Here is a 23,427-nt window from a genome sequence, read left to right on the forward strand (position 1 = left end):
TAGATGTGGGTTAAACACCCAAGCACTCATCCAAAAATGAATGTTACATTGATATTACATTGACATCATGAACAAAAAAAAAAGTGTCACAAAAAATTGCCAGAGACAAATTACAGACAATATTATTTCTTTACAGATGTTTTTATTTTGTGTCATCACTAGGTAATGCTGACAAAGGGGGGTGGCAAGGTGCTGCATAAAGATGAGTTATAACTATGAGCACAGAATTCCGATTTTATCACAATTCTCATTTTATCTCACTGTGATGTTAAAGATCATTTAAGCCTTCTGAACATCTGATTAAGCCCCACAATTTCCCCCGTTCCATAAAGGTATTAACTGTGCATATTCACCTCAGTATAGCTTTGGCTTAAGAAGGGCTGAGGTGAGGAAACAGCTTCTGGCCAAAAAGGCTGAGCGGCATGTAAAAGCAGCATATAGCATTAGATGCGAAATATATAATGTGAGAGTATAGCTTTGTATAGTCGTATATACTGCACTATAGCTTATGATGGAAAGTGCTTAAGAATACAATCATATATGTATAAAAACAAAAAACAAATTCAAATAATTTTGGTAGCCCATAGCAGTCAGTAAACATAATTAATGACTGTACTGAGTTGGCTGTTTCTACTTGATAAAATAAAATAAAAAATGGCATATGCTTCTGCTAGCTCAAGGTTATCATGCACAAAACTAGATAGCAGTCAACTTACTGATATATAAAACAATTAAAGAAAGTAACATATATGGCACCCTGACTCAGATGTGAGGAAGTGCCCATAAAACACTGGAAGCCACCATGATGTAAGATTCCACTTGTTAAAATTATATTAAATGCACAGAGAGACATAAATTCTTTCTTGTTTTCCCCCCAATTTTCCGCTTGAGTTTTCCTGAGTTGTTGCTCTTCTTTCAGGGCCAACCAACCAATAACCTTTGACCTTCACCCTCAAGTGAGGGGACCATCACCCGGCTCTACAGTGTGTAATATGGCCCTTCAACCCAACTAACACACCTGTCCTGCAGGTTCTCAGCTCTACCTTATGCACATACAAAGCACTAAACCATAAAAACAGTGAGAGAATAGTAAGGAGAGTGAGGCTTTAGATTAAAGGGAGAAGTGGAGATTACCAGTTTGCACCACATCTGCTTCTCTCCCTGTCTGAGGACCTTGGAATGCACAATATATAGAGATAAATATTGCCAGTACTATAAGCATTATTCCTGTAGTTACATACAGTGGCCTCCCTACCACTGGAGGCACAAGAGTATTTTGGTGTGGTCTCCTGGCTAGGCTTCTCACCAAACCATGTCCCACTGAGGAGGTCTGTCCTGTCCTAAGGAGTGGTTTCCCCTCGTCACTCCTCATCTACAGCCTCTCGTTTGGACTCCTCGAACTTCTGATCAACCAGCTGGGTGGAAGGACTAGGGAGGGGTGGTACCTCCATAGCAGTCAATGAGCTTCCATCTTGTTCAGTGTCCTTCCTCTGAGCCAGCTCCTCCTGTGCAAAGATTTATTGAGTCCCATTTTCACATAACTGTAATTGTGAATTGAGTTTGTAAAACACTATTAAAAGTTGAAAGTATGTACTGTAATATGAACAAAAATGATTGATTTGTAAAGGAAGAAGACATTGCCACTGAAGCTGCTAATCATGTGATTAATGAAGTTCATGAAGGTTCTACAAATGTTGTTCACCCCTTTTGTGATCCCATTCCTATTACTTTACGATTCGTCAGGTCTATCCTCCCCTTGCATCTACGAAAGAGAATTGTGTTATTTTTTTGTGTGTGCTTAACATTTTTTAGTTTTTGCTGGGACTTGTCTGAACAAAAACTGTTTTTTTCTTTTGGCTTGTGTGCTTCACATATTTTTTAGATTTTTGTAGGCACTTGTCTAAGCACAAACAGTTTTTCAAACAGTTGTTCTTAGCTTACCAGCCTTGCAAATAGGAAGATGGGCTGGGTAAAATTGGGGAGGGTGGGTTTCTATAGTAGCAGGATTTTTGCTCATATGCCATAAACTGTGGCAGCATTAATGATTAAAAAACATAAATAAATAAACACAATCTGGCAAACTTTAGACAAATCAGACGCTCTCTATGTATGGATGCAGCCAAAAAAACTTATGCATGTTCTGAAGTTCTCCTATATGTCTTATTGAACCACATTTTGGGGTAAGAATGGAGAAATATTAGATAATTTGAGTTTGTATAAACAAACTCTAAAAATAAATCTGGATAAAAGGTATTTTCCGTATAATCACTGCAGAATATTAGAGAAGCAGTATCAGCAATGGCAAAATATTTTTTATAGTAAGTCATACGAGTAAGGGATAATGTATAGAACGCCGGTCATTATTGGGAAAATACGTCCCGACAGGGCGAACCGGACGCGCCAACAGAGGGGCCTTGCTTCACCCTGAAGGGACTTTTTTTCCCAATAATGACTGGTGTTCTATACATGATCCTGCTTATTATATGGCTACTTGCCAAAACGAAGAAATAAACTCCACAATGTCTCTTTACATTTATTTGTTACCGCTCGTTGTGGCTTTTGCTGAGAAACAAATAGTTCACAACACACGCTGACCTTGAATCAAACGTTCTTTAGAACACAGCTGATCAACCATCTGCCTTCACTTTTGAATGAAAATCCATTGCCATTGACAGCGGTCATTATTCAGAGGTCCTTAGGCAAAAATAATGACCAGTAGAACTTTGGGAAATCCCATTCAAGTCAATGGAGCGTTCTACTTGCATTGTGAAGAGCCGTATAATAATAAGACGATGGCTTCATGTATTTTGAACTGTATTTCACTCCAGTTTCACATTCTTCTTTTGATTTTTTGACTTATTTTTATTATTTTATCTTATTTCTCTTAGGGGTTTATTTTTTTTATTTTGCTGTTGTCTATGTAAAGCACATTGAATTGCCTTGATTGGTGTATGAAACACGCAATATAAATAAAATTGCTGTGCCTTGCCTTCTGTTGTAATGCCAAATTAATTTCTTTAGTTCTAAATCATAATACTTTTGCTTAACATTCTACCATTTCAGTTAGCTGGTTATTTCACATAAACAACATTATGTCTGGAAGTGCTGGTTTCAGTAACCTAGCAAAAAGAAATGCTTGAAAAATGCTCTGGAAAAAATAGGTCATGGGAACTTCAATCCCAACAAATGCATCTGTCAGACAGATCCTTGTTGTACCATTATTGTACAATTTACAAACAAAAAAATGGAACCAATGTTAAAAGATGTAAGGGCTAATTAGATTAACTGAGTAGATTTCACACATTCATGCCATCACAGTCTGTCTGCATTTTCTGAGGCTGACTCCAAAAGTATTTTAGACATTTAACAAAATAAAGTTCACAATAACAGGATTCAGATTACTCTTCCTTTTTCTGTGATCTGTCAGTTTTAGCACCATTACAGGTACTTAATGGTAAAATGCATCTGGAAATTACTTTAAAATGGTCAGTGTACTTTAAAAACAAGCTTTGCACGCCCATTGCAGTCTTGCATTATAGCTTGCTCGAAATTGCTTGCCCCTTGATGCAAGTCTCACTGATCTGATGTATATGTTTATGTTATTTAACAGATGTATAATTACTTCTTAATAATATTTAAATTATCTTTATTATATAGTTTGTGTGTGCATGCTTTACCTGTTCAGTGAAACGCTGAGGCACCTGCTCAGGAAACTCCTGTGGCTCTGTATCCTCCCCATTTGAGTGACAGCTGGGGCTGGGCACCTCTATGCCATGGCTTTCCAAGATAGCTGCCTCTAACATATGACAAGACATACAACATAAACTAGTTTACTTGTACTAAACACACTTTACTGTACTCACAATCTATCAGATGTGTTGACTGTGCTAAATCTTTTTTAAATTCATTTTGCAAAATAATCTCACCAATGTTGGCTCGTCTCTTCATCTCCTTCCTGCGATTGGCAAACCAGTTGTACACCTTCAGTGCTGTAACACGCTCAAACTCGGACAGCTTGCAGCCTTAATAAACCAAGACAATCACAATATGGGCACTGCAAAAAGTCAAAGACAGCTAAATGATGACATATGGAAAAAGATGTGTCACATGAATTGTTAAAAGAACAATGCAGTGTTACAAAACTGTAGTCAAGTCAAAATAGCCCCTACCAAATAAAAAAGGATTTAAATCACAAACCCATCATACTAGCTTTCCACTTTCCACCACTTTAGAAAAACACAATTTCCGATGGAAATATGCACTACATTGTAGAGGTCTGCACTCCCGCGGGTCCCGACGCAAAAGAGTGCGACGCGGGACAACTTTTGAAAGCTCTTTGCGGGAGCGGGCGGGATGAGAGAGGTGCGTTTGTGGGTGCGGGACAAACCGATGATTCATTGCACTCCCGCAAATTAAATATGTGCGTAAAATTAAATATGGAAATGATTAAAGTACTGTTCATAACTATAGTTCAGCTGGATGTTCTGTTAGGCAGCATTAAAAAACGGGGTTTAAGCATAACTGACGGATAGCAGGCCTATAGCCTATATTGTCGTTTACGTGGGTTCAATTGGTTCCTGCTGCTCATTGTCAAAACTCAAAAATCGAAAGCATGACAGAGGAAGAGGGTACCAGACTAGGCCTACTTCAGTTGTTAGCCTACATTCAGAACCAAGAAACTGACATCTGGAGTCTTTCTCAGGTGTTTGTGCTCCTTTCGTGAGACAGAAAGAAAAGCTGAATAGGCTATCCCTCCCATCTGCGGGCATAGCGGGCTTTACGGGCGGGAGCGGGACATCATGTTACAGATGCGGGCGGGAGCGGGACATCATGTTACAGATGCGGGCGGGAGCGGGACATCATGTTACAGATGCGGGCGGGAGCGGGACTAAAAATGACACATTAATGCGGGAGCGGGACTACGGGACAGAGTATTGCGGGAGCGGGACAGAATATTGCGGGAGCGGGCGGGCGCGGGACTGAAAAATCCGTCCCGTGCAGACCTCTACTATATTGTACTTTTTTTACATTACTTGCAGTGTAGGTGGTGAGGTGGCAAACTGTCACAAACTGTCAATGTCTCAGATTGTCACTGGACTTTATATCAAGTGGATACAAGCATGTACATATAAAAATAAATTGAGGGCCTCTCTAAATGCTATGGTTCATTGGTTCATTTCTTTATTGAATTAATTGTATATCTCCTATAACTTCTCAACAAAAAGATAAATTGTAGAATATTCAATAGGGTTTCATTTTTTCGTCAATCAACCAACCACCAATTTTGAAATTCACTAGCCAGTGGCAACACTGCCCAACCTGATTTTTTTCGGCCACCCTTCTATTGTCAGACAACCGGGTGCACTAGTGTCACTAGCCTTCTACAGTACATCCTGTACATCATTTAAGACATCAAACATACCATATATTAAATTATACACATAAAGTACACAATATAAATTTGAATATCATTTAAATATGTTGCCAAACCTGCTCCTGGATACAGACCTGGTTTCTGGATGACAGAGTTGCAGGCATTGGCAATCTCCTCTCTCTTAGCCTCATCAGGATACTGATTCTCCATGAAGAAACTGGGAAAACAGACAGCCATCATGGAGCAATCGAAATACTCAAGTGAATGGCCATAACTACTGAAACCGTAGAGGTAGATCAATTAATCGGTTGGTCAGGCCAATTTTTGGTATTTTTTCAATGACCGACATTGTCCAATTTCCGAGTACATTTGGCCGATCAACAGGCAGGTGCATCTGTAAGCCACCCAGTGTTATTGTTGCTGTGGAACACGTGTGGCACGTGTGCACCAGCAGACTCTAGCCAGAACTTTTGGAAGAGTAAAACAATGTTGTTCCTGGGAGAAAACGGAAAGGCTTAAACTCTTACCACTCTTTATCATGCAAATAGAGGGGAGAAAACGGACCATACTCATATCGTTCGACCTCTACAAAAAAGCCTAATAGTCAGTGCCAGCTAGGTTTTAGGTAAAAATTCTGACCCTTTTGAAACAAAGCACACACACAGAGTGTGAAATTACCTGTAAAACATATTGACCAACAAAATATGCAAGGAAGCAAAGGGAGTGAGTCTTGTGAGTTCAGAGCCGAGATTAATGAATGTTACATTAAGAATATTACATTCCTCATCTTAATGACTGGCCATTTCAGGCTTATCCTCAAACCCAATATTACTTCCATAAACTAAAGCAGATTCACTTTTGGAACACAGGAAAAATAGATCATTGCTTCCCCCTTCTATGAGGTAATGGTATGCTGCAAGTGCCAGATATTGAGGGAGACTGGCAATGTACCAAACCATCTCAGAGCAAGTCTCTGCCTCTGCACAAATCAACAGTATACGCAATATGACACAAGTGGGAGTGGGGTTAGTAAAGGATATCGCCACAAAAACAGTTCCAGCTAGAGCTGACAGCGTTGAGTTGCCAGGCAATGAACATTCCACACTGTAGCAGAGTGTGGCTAGGCCTTGTAGTATTTAGCCTGTTCCTGCTTTTCTCGATACAATCCAGATCATCAGGACTTAAAGAGACACACCTAGAGTCGAGATAGGCCTAAGGTAAGGTAAGGTACTGTAAGGTAAATTTATTTGTACCCAAGGGTAGATTTGGTTGCAGGTAAAAAGAGTGGGTTTCTTACACACACACATAGATGACATTAATGACATTGACAGAAAACAGTGACATAACAGTGGCAACAGTGCTCCAGACATAGAAATATAGATAAAAAGTATACAAAACTATACATGAATATTATTAGTATAAAAATTCAGTAGATAAAAATGCAGAATAAAATTCATCATAGCAGATACAAGAGCTAAGCCAGATTAAATAAATACATACATTAAGAGGACCTAGATGGACTCTCCTGTCTCTTCTCTGTCTCCCTTTCCTTATCATCGGACTCATAAATCAAATCAAATGTAATGTTGAAAATGTGTCTGTCTGCCATATTGCTTAATTCGCTAGTTCATTCATTTCTCTCGCTGACGCTTTTTATGAATGAATGGAATGTTGGTGTAGTTTTAACAGTTACAATGTATTATTTGCGGAGTGATTACTAGCAGTTAAAAGTCTTGAGTGGCGTTGTGCTGCGATATCGCCACTCGTGATGACTCATAGAATGCCTCTTGTCCAATCAAAAATTATAAATATAAAACACACTGATGTTTTGTGAACAACATTCACCTTTTTACATATTTATCTAATAATGTAGGACACTTCATATTTAAGAGCTACCTGATTGGATCTAAATTAATGACTTTGTGAAAAGTGTACTAATGCAAGCGAAACTTCTAAATAGATAGATAGATAACTTTATTCATTATTAATCATTTACAAATTATGGCATTACAGTTTAATAATATTAACATATTAAACATAAAAAAGTCAATAGAATTGCTGTGTAAACTGTGCATTGTCTCTCAGAATACGATTCTCCTCTCCTGACACAAAGGGGAGTCATTATAAATCGTTATAGCACTTACAAGCACAGAGCCAGCTCATTTCATCAGCTGGTTTGGTTTTTTGGTGCCGTTTGCGCTGATGATTGTACTAGAAACAACAGACTGGTAAAACATTCAACATTCTGCTACACACATATAGTGTAAAGAGGAAAGGTGAGAGTAGTCCTCTGTGGTGCTCCTGTGCTGCTGACCACCTGCTCAGACACACATCCTCTCAGCTGTACAAACTGTGATCTGTCCATCAGGTAGTCAATGATCCATGAGGTTATGGATGTGTCTACCTGCATCCTGTGTGATTGTATTGTGTTGACTGCACTGGAGAAGTCAAAGAACACTACTCTCAGAGTGCTGCCAGCTTCATCCAGGTGAATGTGGGCTCTCTGAAGCAGGTACTGGCATCCTAAACACCAACCTTGGGTGGTAAGCAAATTGTAGTGAGTCCACGGAGGTCCAATTGGGAAGTGCCAATTTCTTCAGTACTTTCATGCAGCGGGAACGGAAGCCACCAGTCTAGTCAGTGAGGACAGATGGAGAAGACTTCTTGAGTACTGGAACAATGCAGGATGTCTTCTACAGCACCTTCTCCTGACACAGGCTCTCCAGCATCCTCCCTGTAGGCTTCCTTGCTCTCTTCAGTAGCTCTTCAGTAGCTTCAGTTGCAAGGCATTTCAACACTGCAGGCCATGATGCCAATTCACTTAGGTTTATGGGCCTGGAAACCGTCAGTCGGCTTACTAGAGGAGGAGACAGTGAAAACCGCCTTCTACAGAGGGAGGCTTGGTAAATATTTAATTTGAATACATGTACACCTAAAGGCATGAATGAAGACCTGTCTTTGACTTGCTTTTTATAAAGTTGTTATTGATTTTATTGACCTGTGTATGATCATAACATGTTCATAACATGTGTTGAAACTAAGAAGTGATGGACTGTTTTAATTGAATTACTGTATGAGATGACACTGTATCACTGGTTGATTGTGAGGGTGTATGTGAGGGTGTGGGTATATAGGTTGTAACGTTCATTCACTTGAGCACACTGAAGAAGGCACTAAGCTGCAATCCATGTTTGGACATGCCTGCTCAAACTTTGTAGGACGGAAGACAAGCATGTTCTCAGCATGACTGGACCATTAAAAGCAAGTACTGCATGTCCACTGATCTTATCTGTGTGTGAATGTATAATCATTTAGTGCCACGTTACATTCATAAAACATTACAACAATTAACCAACATCTAGTAGCCTGGAGGACCAGACCCAATCCGAAAGATTATGGTTCTGGCTACGAGTAATGAAAATGGCCCAACTCGAGGGGCGGCACCAGGCATGCATTTGAAAATATCACTGCACGCAATTGGACACTACGACCAATGTTTACTGACTGTTTTCCGGACGTCGACGCAATTGGATAACACTACAACCAATGTTTTTTCCGGACATCGATGTCGCAACGCTGTCGTCATCTGTTTAGCTCGCCTCTGGCCCGCCTACATCAGATACACCGATGTGATTGGTGCAGCTTGGTTTCATGGGCATAGGTAATGAGCATCATTACTCGTCGCTAGAGTCATTTGCTGACGGTTGTGATGGTTGTGGGGTCATATTCAACACTGATTATACACATAAGATGAAAAGCCAAAACTGACATGAACTGCAAGCCTGGAGATGATTTGCCATATCATTGAATGTGCTGGTGATATACCCTCTAGATCAGGGGTGTCAAACCGGGGAGGGCCGGATTTGTTGGAATGAGACCTCGTAGGGGGCCGTCATTGTCATGGTCATTATAATTTTTCTGCATAGGTATATCAGAGTGTTATTTGATGATATCACTTATGAACAAACAATTAAATAATGTGCTGCTGTCATATCCTGCTCTTACTCTCTTGAAATGCTCTACTTCCATGTTCTTTCCACTTCTTCCTTCCTGAGGGTGGTTTGTAGTGCTACACTAGGTTTAATCAAGCCATCAGATCATAGAGATATTGCTTATCCACATTGTTGAAGACAACTGGATGTGAATATCTTTTTTTCTAATTTTCCCTACCTAAAACATCTGGGGGGCCGTATGAAACCTGCTGGCGAGCCTGATCTGGCCCCCGGGCCTTATGTTTGACACCCCTGCTCTAGATATACATCAAGAGCTGTGTGGTGATCTGTGCCTTTGTGTAAATATGAGGCGATGTACCTATGATATTGTGTGTACAGTGTGGTTGTGTACAGGACCAACATCCCAATAAGCTATGTCTATTTTAGGACTACTTATAAAATCTAGCTTGCTAAATGGATTGACAGACAACCTCTACAAAACAATACCTTTCTTCAGCGAATCCCTAACAGAGTTACAATGGCTCATTCTCAGTGTTTGGAACAACTGAACAAACCTAGGTCCGATGAAATCAATGGTGGTTTCTTTAGAGTTCATGTCTCCATTTCTGACTGTAAGTATCTCAACGTTTAATTAGCTCACCTCTCCATGATTGACTGACACTCTTTCCTCCATGTAAATCGACTCCCTCTGCGCAGCCGGAAAGGCCCGCCCATTATTCCCCGATCACCAGGGCTACCTCCCATTCTCCAGTCAGGTTCTTCTTTCACCAAGGAGCGCATGGACAATGTAGCTCCTGCAAGAGGAGACATTATGAGGCTAGATATCAAATTTCACCAACACATAATGTTCTCTTTATGTCCAAAACATGCAGATACTGTTTATTCACAGCTGGGCAAGCCTTTAAAATATAAACTAAGGACACATGAGACACATGTGTGGCTATGGCATGGGGGTGACACCCTGACATGTGATGGTGAGGGTTACCTGTCTGAGCCTGCTGGTGGGCAGAGTACCATGGCAGCAGGTGCAGCAGCAGTTCCCTCTGCCTACTCCAAGGGGCATCATTCCTGCTCCTAGGGGTCTGCATGTGCTGGCTTTCGCTCCACCTGATTCCTTAAGGCAGTCAGCCAATCAAGAAAGACTGTGTGTTAACACAGGGGCTACTCTGTCGCAGGCAACTCCCCCTACAGGGGTTGAGTCCTTATGTTAATAGAGTAATTTACTCTAACATCAAGAGCCCCAAATGTATATCAACAGGCTACTTGCGTTTATTTTTTGTTGTGTTGGTGATTTGGTTGGATTGCACACTGGATTGCATACATAGTCAGCCCAAGCAAAGAGGTTTGTGTTGCCCATGCACAGTGGAGCATTAAAAGAAAGTAGAGCCACATTAGCATTAGGATTGAGTGTTAAGTGGAGAGCTTCTGGAGCACTGGCATTGAGTGCTGTAGAGCAATCTTTTAGTTGAGGAGATGAAAACCAGCACAACAGCACCAGGATTAGGACTGAGACAACATATCTATGCCCAGAGAGGGGAGGGATAATACAGAGGTCCTAAAGGGCTCATTGCAAATCCTGGAATGTTTGCCTGGTCCTCATTTTTTTTAGCGTGAATGTGAGTATATCATTACTTTTGGCTAAATTTTGGCCTGGGTTGGTTCTGAGTGGGTTACAGTAGTTCAACTCCTGAACATCTTTAACACCACTTCTAGCTTTGCCAATTGAGGCATTAACAGAAGGGTAATGACAGCATGTTGATGCATACTGCCAACATTTCCGGCTGAGCATGGCAAGGGGGCTGTCGACTGGGTCCATTTTGGTTCTCAATTTAAAAAGTTGCCCTCTAGGACCAACTCAAAATGGAAGGCAGATGAGAGGTGAAAAATGAGGATGGGTGCAGCAGAAGGCAAGTGTGTGTGGCAAGAGGATTGTAGCCAAAAAAGCATGAAATCCAAACACCTCAGATGTATACCCCCATGCCACCCTCCCGCTTCTTAGGAAAGCTTACTCCTCCAAAACATGCTGTGAAGTCACCTACATAAAGCCTCTTTCACACAATGAGGCCATAAGATTGCTGAATAAAAACAGGTGTAACAGTTAATTGTTACTCGCACAAAGACTGCAGCCCTCCCTTTCGGATACTACTCTGTCCTTATCACTATGGCCTTCCCATCAAAACAAGGTGAGCTAAAATAAACTGGCTAATGGCTGAACAAACGCAACTAATATCCCTCTGAATTAGAGTTAGCAACCTCGATAGGCCTGACCTATACCACGAAACTGTTCACCCACAGTAGGTACACTACTAAACCTGTTGTGCAGGGTAACATACAAAAACATAATCTTGAGTCCAACCAAAGGATGGACAAGTTCACACAACCCCTTCTATAACTCATTATTCACACTGTATTTACCATGAACAAGGTTTGATAATAAAAGTCTGTCCTTAATGACTGTGATTTATTTAAAAAACAGAACATCCCCCATCCAGAAAGAATTGTGGATATGTCGCCTAAGACCTAAAACTCTATTTTACTAAGCCACATGTGTTATCTATGTAGCCTAGAAATCTAGACGCACCCTAGCGGCGGCAAATTAATTTGCTCAGCCTGTACGTCTAGTATCAAACCATAGGGATTTCTATTGGCTGACGCTGTGGACTTCATCCAATCACAGCGCTCTATTTTGTTAGAGAGTCTTAAGGCGGGCTTAACAGGATAACGACAGTCCTGCGAACGTGAACAACAAGGAAGGTGGCTATGGCGAACAAAGAGCGGTTGTTTGAATCGGCGTTGGCGTCAACTTTGGAGGAGTTGGACTTGTGCTTTTCTTTGAAAGTTGAGCAACACAATGCACTTAAGTTATTCCTTTTCAAGAAGGATGTATTTGCCGTTTTGCCGACCCGGATAACGGATATGGTCGAAGCGCTGGCCTATTGCATGCCTAGGCAGTTTGAAAGACAATTCTCTGCCCGCCCCTTGGATTAAGCGAGGTGAATGGTTCGATTCCAGACTATACATTTCAATGATATAGGATGGCCCGCCAGGCTATTATCTATGTGCAATGTGGACATGATTTGAGATGCATATACCACCAGACCTAATTTTGTTACCACTGACTAAAGGAGGAGGAATTTGGTGGGAGTAGGGTACAGTATGTATTTATCATGAACAAAGGCAGGTTTTGCATTCAGACGATATGATTAAGTTTAGGTGTCTTCTATTAGGACAGAAAAATGGGTTGCCATGTATAGCGTGACCCCCAGTATGACATGCATGAAGCTTAATACGGGGTCCAATTAGAGAAGCAATTACAGCCTGAATCCTACAATAATGTGACGAGTTAAATTGAGGAGGATGTAATGCCAGACAGATAGGCTTCATGAAAATGGAACTCTTTACCATTGGTTATTTAAAAGTTCCCTTTGCTAGCAAGCGATAGCTAGCATAGCAACTAGAAATATTAACCATAACAACCAAAAGAAACAGTGCTTGCTTCATAGCCTGGAACAAAGTATAACTTCAAAAATCAGCTCACCAATACAAGTCTTGGGTTCAAAATGACCACAATCAAGTATGAAAAGGTGTTAACTGACTTAAAATAGATATGCTTATGTTTATGATTCGTAGCAGACTATTTTGTCCAAAGCAACTTACAATGATATCAATTAGCATTACATTAAAGTGTTTTTAATAAACTCCTAGTACACTTACTAAGTTGTTAATGCTTTCTTTTATGTGACCCTATAGGGACCCTATTTATACTACCGCAGAAGTGTGGTGCTATTTTGAGCATTATTAGCGGTTAAAAATGGCGGTTTGGATACGTTTTGTGAACGACCGCTAGTACTTTCACTGTTAGCCATTTGGGCTGTAAGCGCAGAAAGCCGGTCAAACTCGATACTAATTCAATCAACATAATCTAACTCTCGAAGGGATGTTCGGTGAAAAAGATCCTGGGTTCAAATTTCTCCGGAATTACACTTTAACATTAAAATTAAAAGGTTAAAGTAAAGTCATATAGCCTGATTTTTTTTGGATACTGAGCAAGAAATCTAGCCTGGTTAACATCAGGCCACTTCTCAAATCTGGAAATCTGCAGATCTGGAGTCTGGAAAGGCTTCATTGACTTATGACTTTTAGGGGTGTAACATCAGTGAAATTAAACTTAAATTGGTGTATTAAAGTCTTACCAAATCATTTATGCTGTGTACTCAGTTCCAAAGACAATACAGATCCATATCTGTTTAACCCTGTCATCATCAGTGCAGCCATTGGTTGTGCTGAATGCACTGCTGTCAGTCATCATATAAAGTCCAACCTATGCTGGATAAGGGTTTGTGGGGAAATGGGTGTAATTGATAAACCTATCTAACTATCCTAGAGCTAGCTTACAAAGCTGTAATTCAGCAGCCCACCACCCACTCCTGCCTGGTGCATGTGCTACTGTGTTACTGTGTGAGGGTTGGCTCAAACCTGGGCTGTTGCGCTCAAGCAGGTACCACCGGTAGAAGGCTCTGCGCTTTGAGTCGCTCATCTCCAAACCCTGCTGCAGCAGCCATTGGGAGATGTAGCTTTGGCTGATGCCTAAAGGAGACAGAATGGAGGGGAGAGAAGGGAGGGGAGAGAAAAGAACAAGAGCAAGGAATTTGGGGCAGAAGAGACAAAAGGAGAATGTTAATATTAAACCCCCAAAATATGTAACGACGCACAGCAACATTTTTCAAGTGTCTACTTTAACTTTAATCTACTGCACATATATTATGGTATTGAAGAGCATTGTAATGACTACAGTAAATTGAATGTAGCATGTGAGCAATATCTGTCTTTCTTAGGGCTGTCAAAATAACTGATTAATTTCGATTAATTAATTTAAGAAAAAATAACTGATTAAAAAAAATAACGCAGATTAATCGATTCCGTATGACCTTTGACCCCAAGCTGTTGTAGTCAGTAACCATTAGACTGTAAAAAGAAGGAGAGAGAAGAAAATGTGCTGCCTAGATCATTGATTGGAACATTTACTTTTAAAAAACGGCCTGATGGTGTTGATTAAAATAAAGTCCTCTGCAATGTCTGCAGCAAGGAATTTGCATATCACCGGAGTTCATCAACTCTAAAGTCGCACATCAATGCAAAGAAATAGTGTTGACATTGAGGGGAGTGTTAATTTATTTTCATTGTGTCCCCTAGGTTATATCTGTGGCCTGAAATACCTTGTATATGAAAAAAAACTTCTTCCCAAAGCACTTTTGAATTTATTTCCTCAGCATATTAGTATTAGTATTAGTAATTACATTAGTATGTAATTAATTAGATACATTTTTTTAATGGATTGACAGCCCTAGTCTTTCTGTAATATCCATCAGGCAACAACTAAAATGAAACATACTGCTAAACTTCAAGTGACATGGGGCACTAACTTGAATCTGCAGCGCACACTTCCTAAAGTGCTCTGCACATAGGTCGCCAACATGAGTGTGGCGCATTCCGCTTTTGACATTTCGACATTTTACATTAGATGTCATTGTTTTCAATACAATACATTGTTTCCAATACATCAAACTTTTTCCACGCGACCACCGTGTACCTTTCGATACCGTTCTATTTTTGTCCACACTGCTCATTAATCATTGTTTATTCAATGCTTGTCAGTTAAAAAAATTTATACGCTGATGTGCGTGGCAAGTGACAGCACACTCATGTCGGTGCCTACACTACTCACTAAAAGTTAAGGATATCTGGCTTTCGGTGAAATTTAATGTTTTAGTACAGAAAGTACTGAAACATTGAACTGTTGGACATGCTCATTCAAAAGTTTAGAGAAAGTCACATTAAGTTCACCTGTAAAGGTTATAGTGGATTTTAGGCTAATCCTGAAATTTCACCCGAAAACCGAATATCCCTGACTTTTTCTGAGTATTTTCTGAGTTTTTCTGGAGCGCTACAGTACTGTCCAAACCACGCAGTGCAAAAAGGCAGTGATATCGATATTTGCTAAATTATTATCATGGCACAGGGCACAGTAAAGAAGAAATCATTACAACATTTAGAGGGACATGACAGAGGTTGACTTGAAATGAGTTTGCAATCTATACATTTTAGAAGTTTCATGGAAATTGTGTGCCTTGCACTTCATACAAATTAGAGCCCCAAGCGTTTAATGTGCTGAGATGTCTGAACCAGGTGAATCACAATTACCTGTGACCTGTCCGACAATGGCCTGAGAGATCCTCCGGTTATTCAAAAAGGCCTTGATCTCCTCCTTCACCAAGTTGCTATCTCTCCTACAACCACAAACACACATTTCATAACCTTTTAGGGTCTAGGGTGGATTGGAACACTTCGATGACAGGGATATGACTGAAATTTTAGAAAACTCAATCTAGAGCCCTGCAGTTAAGAGGAACAAAACCAAAGAAAAAAAAAAATCAAAGAATTTAATATAGAATACATACATACATAAAGAAATCGTATAAATCGAGTGTCGAGGCGGTCAACTAGTATTACTAGTATGGAATTCACAAGAAGCTATCGAAGAAAACAGACGTATGTGACTGCTCGTGCAAACATACGATTGACCCATATTATCTGCTGCCAGCTAGGCTATTTTATAAAAACAACTGCAGAATCTTGAGGCAAGTAACTTTTACTTTGCATTGTCGACACCTGTAGCAACAGTATCATTTCAAGATAGCTCTGCCTCTTGTATACTACTGCTATGCTACTCCTCTGTGCTCCTCAGCTCCCTGTAGACCTGCCCTACATCATCAGTGCACTAAGTAAATGAGCTAGCTCCTTTGGGAAGAGAAGCAGTCATTATCTGCGGTTATATTAAACTGTCCTCCTATTAGAGAGGTAGGTGGACAGAGACAGGCAGTTTGTTGCAAAGAGAGGATGAAACAGAGAGGTAGGGAAGGTAAGAAAACGAGCCACAAAAAGAAAGATAAAGCAACTGCAGTAAAACAAGATAGGAGGACAGTATATAGGAGGAGAGAGAAGGGAGTGAGGCAAAGAAAACAATTGAAGTAGAATTATCTAGACTTGCAAGGCAACAGGCTGTAGCCTATATGTTAGCAAAAAAGTGTTCAAACAAAGGGGGAAAGAAAGAGATAGCTTTAGCCAGTATTATGGTGGGGAAATTTCACATCCGTTAATTTCATTACAGGATACACTAAACATAATCTCTATTGAGTGCACTGCAATACCTATGCAACTGCAATGCAACAAGGCCATCAAGCGACAATGGACTATATACCATGGAAGGCTCTTCAGCAAGCTCATACGTTTCCGGTGGAGCATCAGCTGTGTGGTAACGGCATCTTCTGATATTTTGCTCCTTTCATGTTCACTCGGACACTGAATGTCCTGTTTATTCAACTTTGACACACACATAAATCCTTCAGCATCTTAACGTGCTCCTTCAATAGGTGCAATTGGGTCCGAAACAGGTACACCAAAACAATAGCCGCTGCAACACAGCTGATGCTCCACCGGAAATATATGAGCTGACTAAAGAGCCCTAATGGCATAAAGGCAGTTAGCGTTGACAATTTCATACAAAACATGCCTACTTTAGAATTCTGGTTGGAGAAGAGAACAGCTTCAAAACTTTTTTTCGGATCACCTCCAACCATGAAATGGCTTGGACAACGATTATTTCACTCAATTGTGAGTGACATAGCTCAATAATAAAATAGAAGATGTATGTGGAGAACATGGGAAAATTCATTTGGAATTTAGGTTAGACAATAACACCGACAGTGCTGACTTCCCAAGTTACTTGTCAATGGCAGCTACTTCCAAGCTAGACACAAATCGAAGGACTGTTTCAGTAATGGAAAACATTGTATAAGCCAAGATAAGGTGCAATGAGAATGTTTTCAAGGAGGTTATTATGGAATAAAAGGAGAGTGATCTGATTAAACAACACTTCAGCAATAGGGCACGAATGAGAGTGGGGTTGGGTAAGGACATACCAGCAGCTGTGATTCGGCTGTAGGCATGAGGCCGTGCTTATCCTTTACCAACCCCACTCTCACTCATGCCATACTGCTTTTACAGCAGTTCAACTACCAACTAATCTAATTGCGTTTAGATTTTTATTCATTCATTCTCCACCCCTAAAAAATAGTTCCAATCGTAGTTTTGGCATTTCCTGTTGCTAAGCAAGGTAGCATTGGTTCTATGTGCTTCTGCACACAACATTTGTATAGTCTACTTGCTTGTCACATGCTAAATTGAACAGTCACACTACTCCACAACAACTGTCAAATGTGACATTATGAAATCACTGCTCTCTTGTTTTGAATGAATGGAACGGTTCAGCAGCAGATCATAAGTGGGATCTCACCTCATGTACTCCTCCACCTTCTCCTCCAGGTCCCAGTCCTCCTCTGGCAGGTCATAGCTAAATGAACGCTGTACTCCACTAGGGGGGTAGAGGGGTGGAGGTGAGGCCTCATAGCTGTTGCTTGGTGACAGAGAGGCTTCAATCACCGGGGTCTGTGTAGTGGCGGAGGTGAGAGAGGAAGATGATGATGATGATGAAGATGCAACTGTTGCTGTATTGGTAACAACACTGGGAGGGGCAGGGTGGCTGTCACAGCAGGAGGGGGATCGGTGGTCAGAATCGAGCCGCTCCAAAGAGTCTAGAGCCTGAATGATCTGCGGTTTGGTCATGCCTGAAAGTCTAAGTCGCTGAAGGAGGTCAATCTGCTCTATGGTGTAGCGAGGCTCCACATCACAACACTCCATCCTGGCATCTGGAAGACAAGTATGAGTAGAAAGAAGAAAGCCTAAATCCTCAAAAAGCAGAGAAGCACAGAGGATATTGCTATTGTTTAGATGGAGAATATACCTATGACAGATTCACTTTCCTATATGAGGAGATGATGTCCACCACATTACAAAAGCTATGAGAAGCGAAATACATTTGGTGCCTGCTTTGAGCTGCTTACTTAATTATATCCAATTAGTCAATTACAAAAAAATGGAAGATAAAGTCAGTTAAATTTCGTTAGACACCATAAACAGACTGGAAATAAACAAGCGGTGTGAATTTACTTTACGATCTCAGGGAAATACGGCTTTGGTGTATCAAACCCTAGTTGCTTCAGTTTAAGTCCTTCAGTTTAAGCATAGTTGTATAATAAACATGATGAGCCTACAACTACCTGAGAGCGGAGACAGTCGGCCCGTAGGGAGCGGTTCAGTGCGTGGAGCCACGGCTGGTAGGCACCACTGTCGCATGGCTCAGAAAAACACGGGGTGAAGGACACTGTCACAGATGGGAGACACAGGTTATCGAGCATTGTAATGTCAAGAATCGCTCACTAACAATTACAATTAATCCGCAGCAACTCCATTTGAAGATGAACTAAGCAGCTGGCATAACATTAGCAATCGTAACAAACCTCATAGTTTAAGGGGTCCACTGTAGTTAAGGCTGTTAGCTTACTAGCTAGCTTTAGCTAACTGACATAGGTCACAGTTGATGCTTAGTTTAATTTTCGGTATGACAAGCTCTGTGACTCTGGCATTACTTATGTTACGTGATGGGCATTTGTATTAAATCTAGCTAAAGTTGTGTAACTGCATATGCAATTGTTACTGTAGCTGTCTAGGATAACGTTAGCAATATATCTGGCTAAATGTGCTAACATTAATTAAACGTCAGTAATATTACGTGGAGTGGAATGCACAAACACGAACAAACAAACCTACATCTCATTAGCTACTGTACACAATCATTATGAGGGCAGCAGTGACAAGATGGCTAGCCAAAATATTAGCAAGCTAAGTTAGCTGGAAAGTTATTCGTAGCACACGTCCCGAAACAGTTACCAAACATTACTTACCTCCCAGTGCAGCTGCTAAGTGCAGAGATGTTTTGCCGCAGCCAGACGACGTAGCTGGTGCACTCTACTGGCACAGCTTTCCACGTTGAACAGTCCAAACTAGCTATTGAAGGTGAACCAGATGGGTCACATTGTCCCGGGATGCTGCGGTGAGGTAGGCGGTCGGTGTAAAATAGGAATTCGGTCTGACCTCTCACCCGCAGCTGTCCCAACTTGATTCAGGAAGTGTTGAATGCCACCAGTGGAGAATATCAAACAGAAATGTGTTTTATCTCAAACTATTTGAGTTTCTTAAAAGTCTGCTTAAAAATGTGTAGTTCTAGGCTACGTAATAGCCACAGTTGTTACTAGACAGAATGTGGAAGCTCCACAGCTTAATTGTGTGTGTTATTATCACGTCCTAACATATTTAATGGAAATATGCATTTGGTGCTCCACATCCAGAGCAAAATGCACCCAGAGCTTGACCCACCTTTAGGCCATACGTTGTCTGACTGGACCCCGGCCCAAAACTAACCAGTTGAATTTCCATTGTGACTTCTGAGTCTTGATTGTGCTTCATTGGGCCCATCAAAGTGGTCCGCATCCACAACATGGACCTGCAGCAAATAGCCTCAGCTAATTTAATATGATTCTCTGCATTCCAGATGCAACTTATCAGATCTCAGTCAACTCTGCTTCTTCGTTTCATCATGGGCATAGGTTAGGCTACATTTCTGTGTTGGCCAAGTGACTTTCATTTTCTCGATAGCTCAGAAATGATTCAATTAGACTTAGATATATAGTTAATAGGCCTACCAGCCTCCAAAAAACTACACAGAAATACTTTTGTTATTGTTTTTTATTTAGTGGGCTGGAATAACTTTGTAATAGCTTCCCTTCTGAACTTGAGGGGGAATTCCACATCAGTTCACCTCCGGTTGATCTGAAATGTAAAGCAGAAAAGCCTTTACAGTTTGAAAATATCCATCACCATATTTGAAATATATAATGATGTTTTGCAAAACTGAGACAAAAAGCAGTCCATAGCTGTTTTATAGCTGTAAGAATATGTTGTGCATGTAAGATTTCTGCATGTAGCCTACACTGATGATTTCCTGAATTTATCTGAGGCTCTTATACTCTAAAAAAGAGTAGGCTACGAGCCTCAGGCATGCATTATCAACCGACTAGCCTTAATTTAATTTAGAAGAGCAACTCAGTCAGGCTACTTTCTTTAACTTTTAAAATATCCTATGAGCACCTCGGTTGACTTTTTCTATTCTTTGAAGGTTTTGTGAGCTCTTTACATCTGAGCTAACCCCATCACTCTGACTTGGCAAAGAGAAACTTCTGAATTCTACACAGGTCATATGCAGAATAGGGAAAGCATGGGTAAAGGCCAGGGATAAGCAGCAGATACGGAGAAAGCCCAAAAGAAGCTACCACACAAAAAAACAAGTCCCCCCCCAAAAAAAGCAACCCGCAAATAGCCTACTAATATTTTCAGGCGACTTCAAAAACACAAGCCCAAAGTCGCTTATAACAAGGGGACTTTTCAACACTGGATACAACATTCACAAAAAGGCTATGAATTTTGTCTGTTTAAGATTAGCTGTATAATCAATCAGCCAGTCAACCAATCAGAATGCTGCCCTCTGACCATCCAGATTATGGTGCAGTGGACTGTTATCTCTCCATTGCATGCAATGTAACATGAAGGAGACCGCAAACTCTTCTGAGACACAGGTGGGTCCAATACAAGATTTACATGCCAATGCCAATAAAGTTTTACTTACAGATGTATCAAGACACACTCTAAAAAATAATGGGGCCAGTATTGGTTCTTCAGAGCGATGCCATAGAAGAACCTTTTTCAGTGCTTCAAAGAACCATCAAGGCAACAGTTCTTTAAAGAACCATTTAATGAATGGTTCTTCAAAGACCTTGTTTTAGTTCTATGAAGAACCTTTTCAAAAGGTTCTTCCAAGCTCCTATTCCCTAAAGGATCTTCAAAGAACTCTCAAACAAGGATCTTCAAAGAACCACTATAGGTTCATTATACACACCTCTTGATTTTATGATGGTTGCTTGGTTATGATTTTTTTTTACAACTAAATGATGCTTCTATGCTTTCAGAGGAAGAAGACAGACAATACTTCACACGTTTGGTCATTTTTATGTTTATTAAAAATCTTTATGTTTACAAGTTCATTAGTGATTATCAACTATACCATTGCGCGCACATACACATATAAAGCGTTATAATCAACTGATCAAAACAGCAATAGCAAAATAGCAAAAGCAAGGTGTGATCACTCACACGCACAATAGCAATGTCTGTGTTGTTATTAAATTAACTGATCATTTAGACACACACACAAACACAATAGCAATGTCTGTGTTGTTATTAAATTAACTGATAATTTAGACACACACTGGTGTGATCTCTCACAAACACAATAGCAATGTCTGTGTTGTTATTAAATTAACTGATCATTTAGACAAACACAGGTGCGATCTCTCTCTCTCACACACACACACACATCAGTGAAGGGAATTGAACAGCTTCTGCACTGTCAGAGGAACAGCACTTTTCATCTGAAAGACAAAGGCCTCAAGAAAGGCCAGTGTCTTTCAGAGAGGTTTGGGATAGTGAACTTGATAGACATGGAAAAGAGAAAGGCCAAACTGACATCAATGCTACCATCATCTAAAACCATGTTACAACCATCCATCTTCAAAGCTACTTCCGTGCTGGACAAGGGGGTTGGAGCCGGTCATCACGATGGTGGGTGTGGGAGAAATGGGTTCCTGTAAAATCACACTGCATGTTACAAAATATTACAAACTGTTCAACCAAATACAAGCATGCAAACCAACAAACAATAAACCAGCTTTCTTGTAATATCAAATTTTATCATGTGATCTACCAGTTCTACCATTTGTGGCCACTTTATTCTAGACAACGTGGAAACAAAAGTATTCCATGAAAATGCCACATTAAAGCGATACAGTAACAAAATGCTACGGACTATTTTCTAAGGAGGCCTTACCTGGTCGTTGACAAAAAGGAATGCAGGATTTTCTTTGAAAAATGATGGCAGCAAGACAATGGCTGCATTGACCATTTGAGCTATAACAAAACAAAATAAAAAACAGACAACCATTCAATTCCAGAACCCCACATTGTTTAGTCACTAAATGGTATTCTGCTAAATAGCACTAATTTTTACTTTACACATGACATGGGTGACCGTTAACATACCAAGTTTTTTTTTGCTAATTATTGTATACATTTAGAAATATGTTTCATCTGCATACTTGTACATAACATCAGAAAACTTGCTATTCCCCTGTAATGTAGCTCTCCATAGATATACTGTATTATAGACATAAAACACTAAAGCTACCCTGAATGCAATGCTTGAGTGGTACAGATGGGCCAAATTTGGGCGTCTAGTTCAAAGACTAGTAGTAGGTGACAGGGGGAAAGCATTGCTTAATGAAAAAACATACACACCTTTTCTTTCTTGTTCATGCAGTGTGTCTGCTGGCAGGTGTCTTTTAAAGTACCTGTAGAAAATCAGTAATACCAAAATGTAATTACTATATGTTCATATTGTTCTACATATATCATTAACGTAAATCTCAAAAAATAAACTATATTTTGCATTAGAAATCATCAATGCTAAATTGTTTTGAAAACAAGCATTATTTATATCAGGCCCCATTGTACATGGTTATTTTGAAAAACAGACATTTTCCTTTGTTTGTGCCCTTCGTTTACACGCAAAAGGAGAATTCACATCTGAAAGCAATTCTTTCTAAAATCTCCAGCCAGAGTGGAGATTTTGGAATATTTCGGTTGCACGTTTGCATGTAAACTTGTAATGTAATCTTGAATTTCCCCTTGGGGATCAATGAAGTATCTATCTATGGAGTATCTATCTATCTATCGATCTATCTAAACGGACAAAAACAGAGGTTTAGGCAGCCAACGTCACAGTAGGCCTATGCGCCAGAACTTGCACCTGCGCCAAAAGTGCAACCTATGTTTAGCCTACATTTTCATTTGGCTATGGTGATCATGCATGCATTCAGAGTAGCAGTCACATTTTATGTTGGTGCAAACTCTTTTCATCTGTTTGCAATTGCAAATACAGTTTAAAGGAGAAAGAGGAAGTGATTCTTTGCTGTTGTTGCTATTTTCGGGATTCTGATTGGCTAATTTGGGCTTTAGCTTCTCGTTACACTGCCA

The 23,427-nt window shown here is 40.3% G+C and overlaps 1 protein-coding gene and 1 long non-coding RNA gene across 4 annotated transcripts; both read right to left on the bottom strand.

Annotated features, from left to right (window-relative positions):
* Positions 1 to 128: 128 nt before the first annotated feature.
* On the bottom strand, positions 129 to 19,371 carry zgc:91944 (uncharacterized protein LOC436941 homolog). 3 transcript variants are annotated; one of them, XM_048229965.1, is made up of 12 exons: positions 19,188 to 19,371; positions 18,504 to 18,607; positions 17,681 to 18,092; positions 15,529 to 15,614; positions 13,804 to 13,914; positions 10,313 to 10,441; positions 9,968 to 10,121; positions 5,509 to 5,591; positions 3,927 to 4,022; positions 3,678 to 3,796; positions 1,703 to 1,762; positions 1,416 to 1,505 (listed from the first exon to the last, which is right to left on the bottom strand). In XM_048229965.1, the coding sequence occupies exons 2-11, from the start codon at positions 18,577 to 18,579 to the stop codon at positions 1,730 to 1,732; spliced, it is 1,299 nt and encodes a 432-aa protein (XP_048085922.1). In that variant the 5' UTR covers positions 18,580 to 18,607; positions 19,188 to 19,371; the 3' UTR covers positions 1,416 to 1,505; positions 1,703 to 1,729. The 3 variants fall into 3 exon arrangements, with proteins under 3 accessions (XP_048085921.1, XP_048085923.1, XP_048085922.1); XM_048229964.1 differs by lacking the exon at positions 1,703 to 1,762 and having other exon boundaries at positions 129 to 1,505; positions 19,188 to 19,369; XM_048229966.1 differs by lacking the exons at positions 1,703 to 1,762; positions 10,313 to 10,441 and having other exon boundaries at positions 129 to 1,505; positions 19,188 to 19,370.
* Positions 19,372 to 21,702: 2,331 nt separating this feature from the next.
* On the bottom strand, positions 21,703 to 22,707 carry LOC125284843. The gene is made up of 3 exons (XR_007191947.1): positions 22,690 to 22,707; positions 22,223 to 22,302; positions 21,703 to 21,980 (listed from the first exon to the last, which is right to left on the bottom strand). It is a non-coding gene; the product is annotated as an uncharacterized LOC125284843 (long non-coding RNA).
* Between the last annotated feature and the right edge of the window lie 720 nt (positions 22,708 to 23,427).

Source organism: Alosa alosa, chromosome 20 (genome assembly GCF_017589495.1).
Source record: "Alosa alosa isolate M-15738 ecotype Scorff River chromosome 20, AALO_Geno_1.1, whole genome shotgun sequence".
Lineage (NCBI taxonomy): Eukaryota > Metazoa > Chordata > Actinopteri > Clupeiformes > Clupeidae > Alosa > Alosa alosa.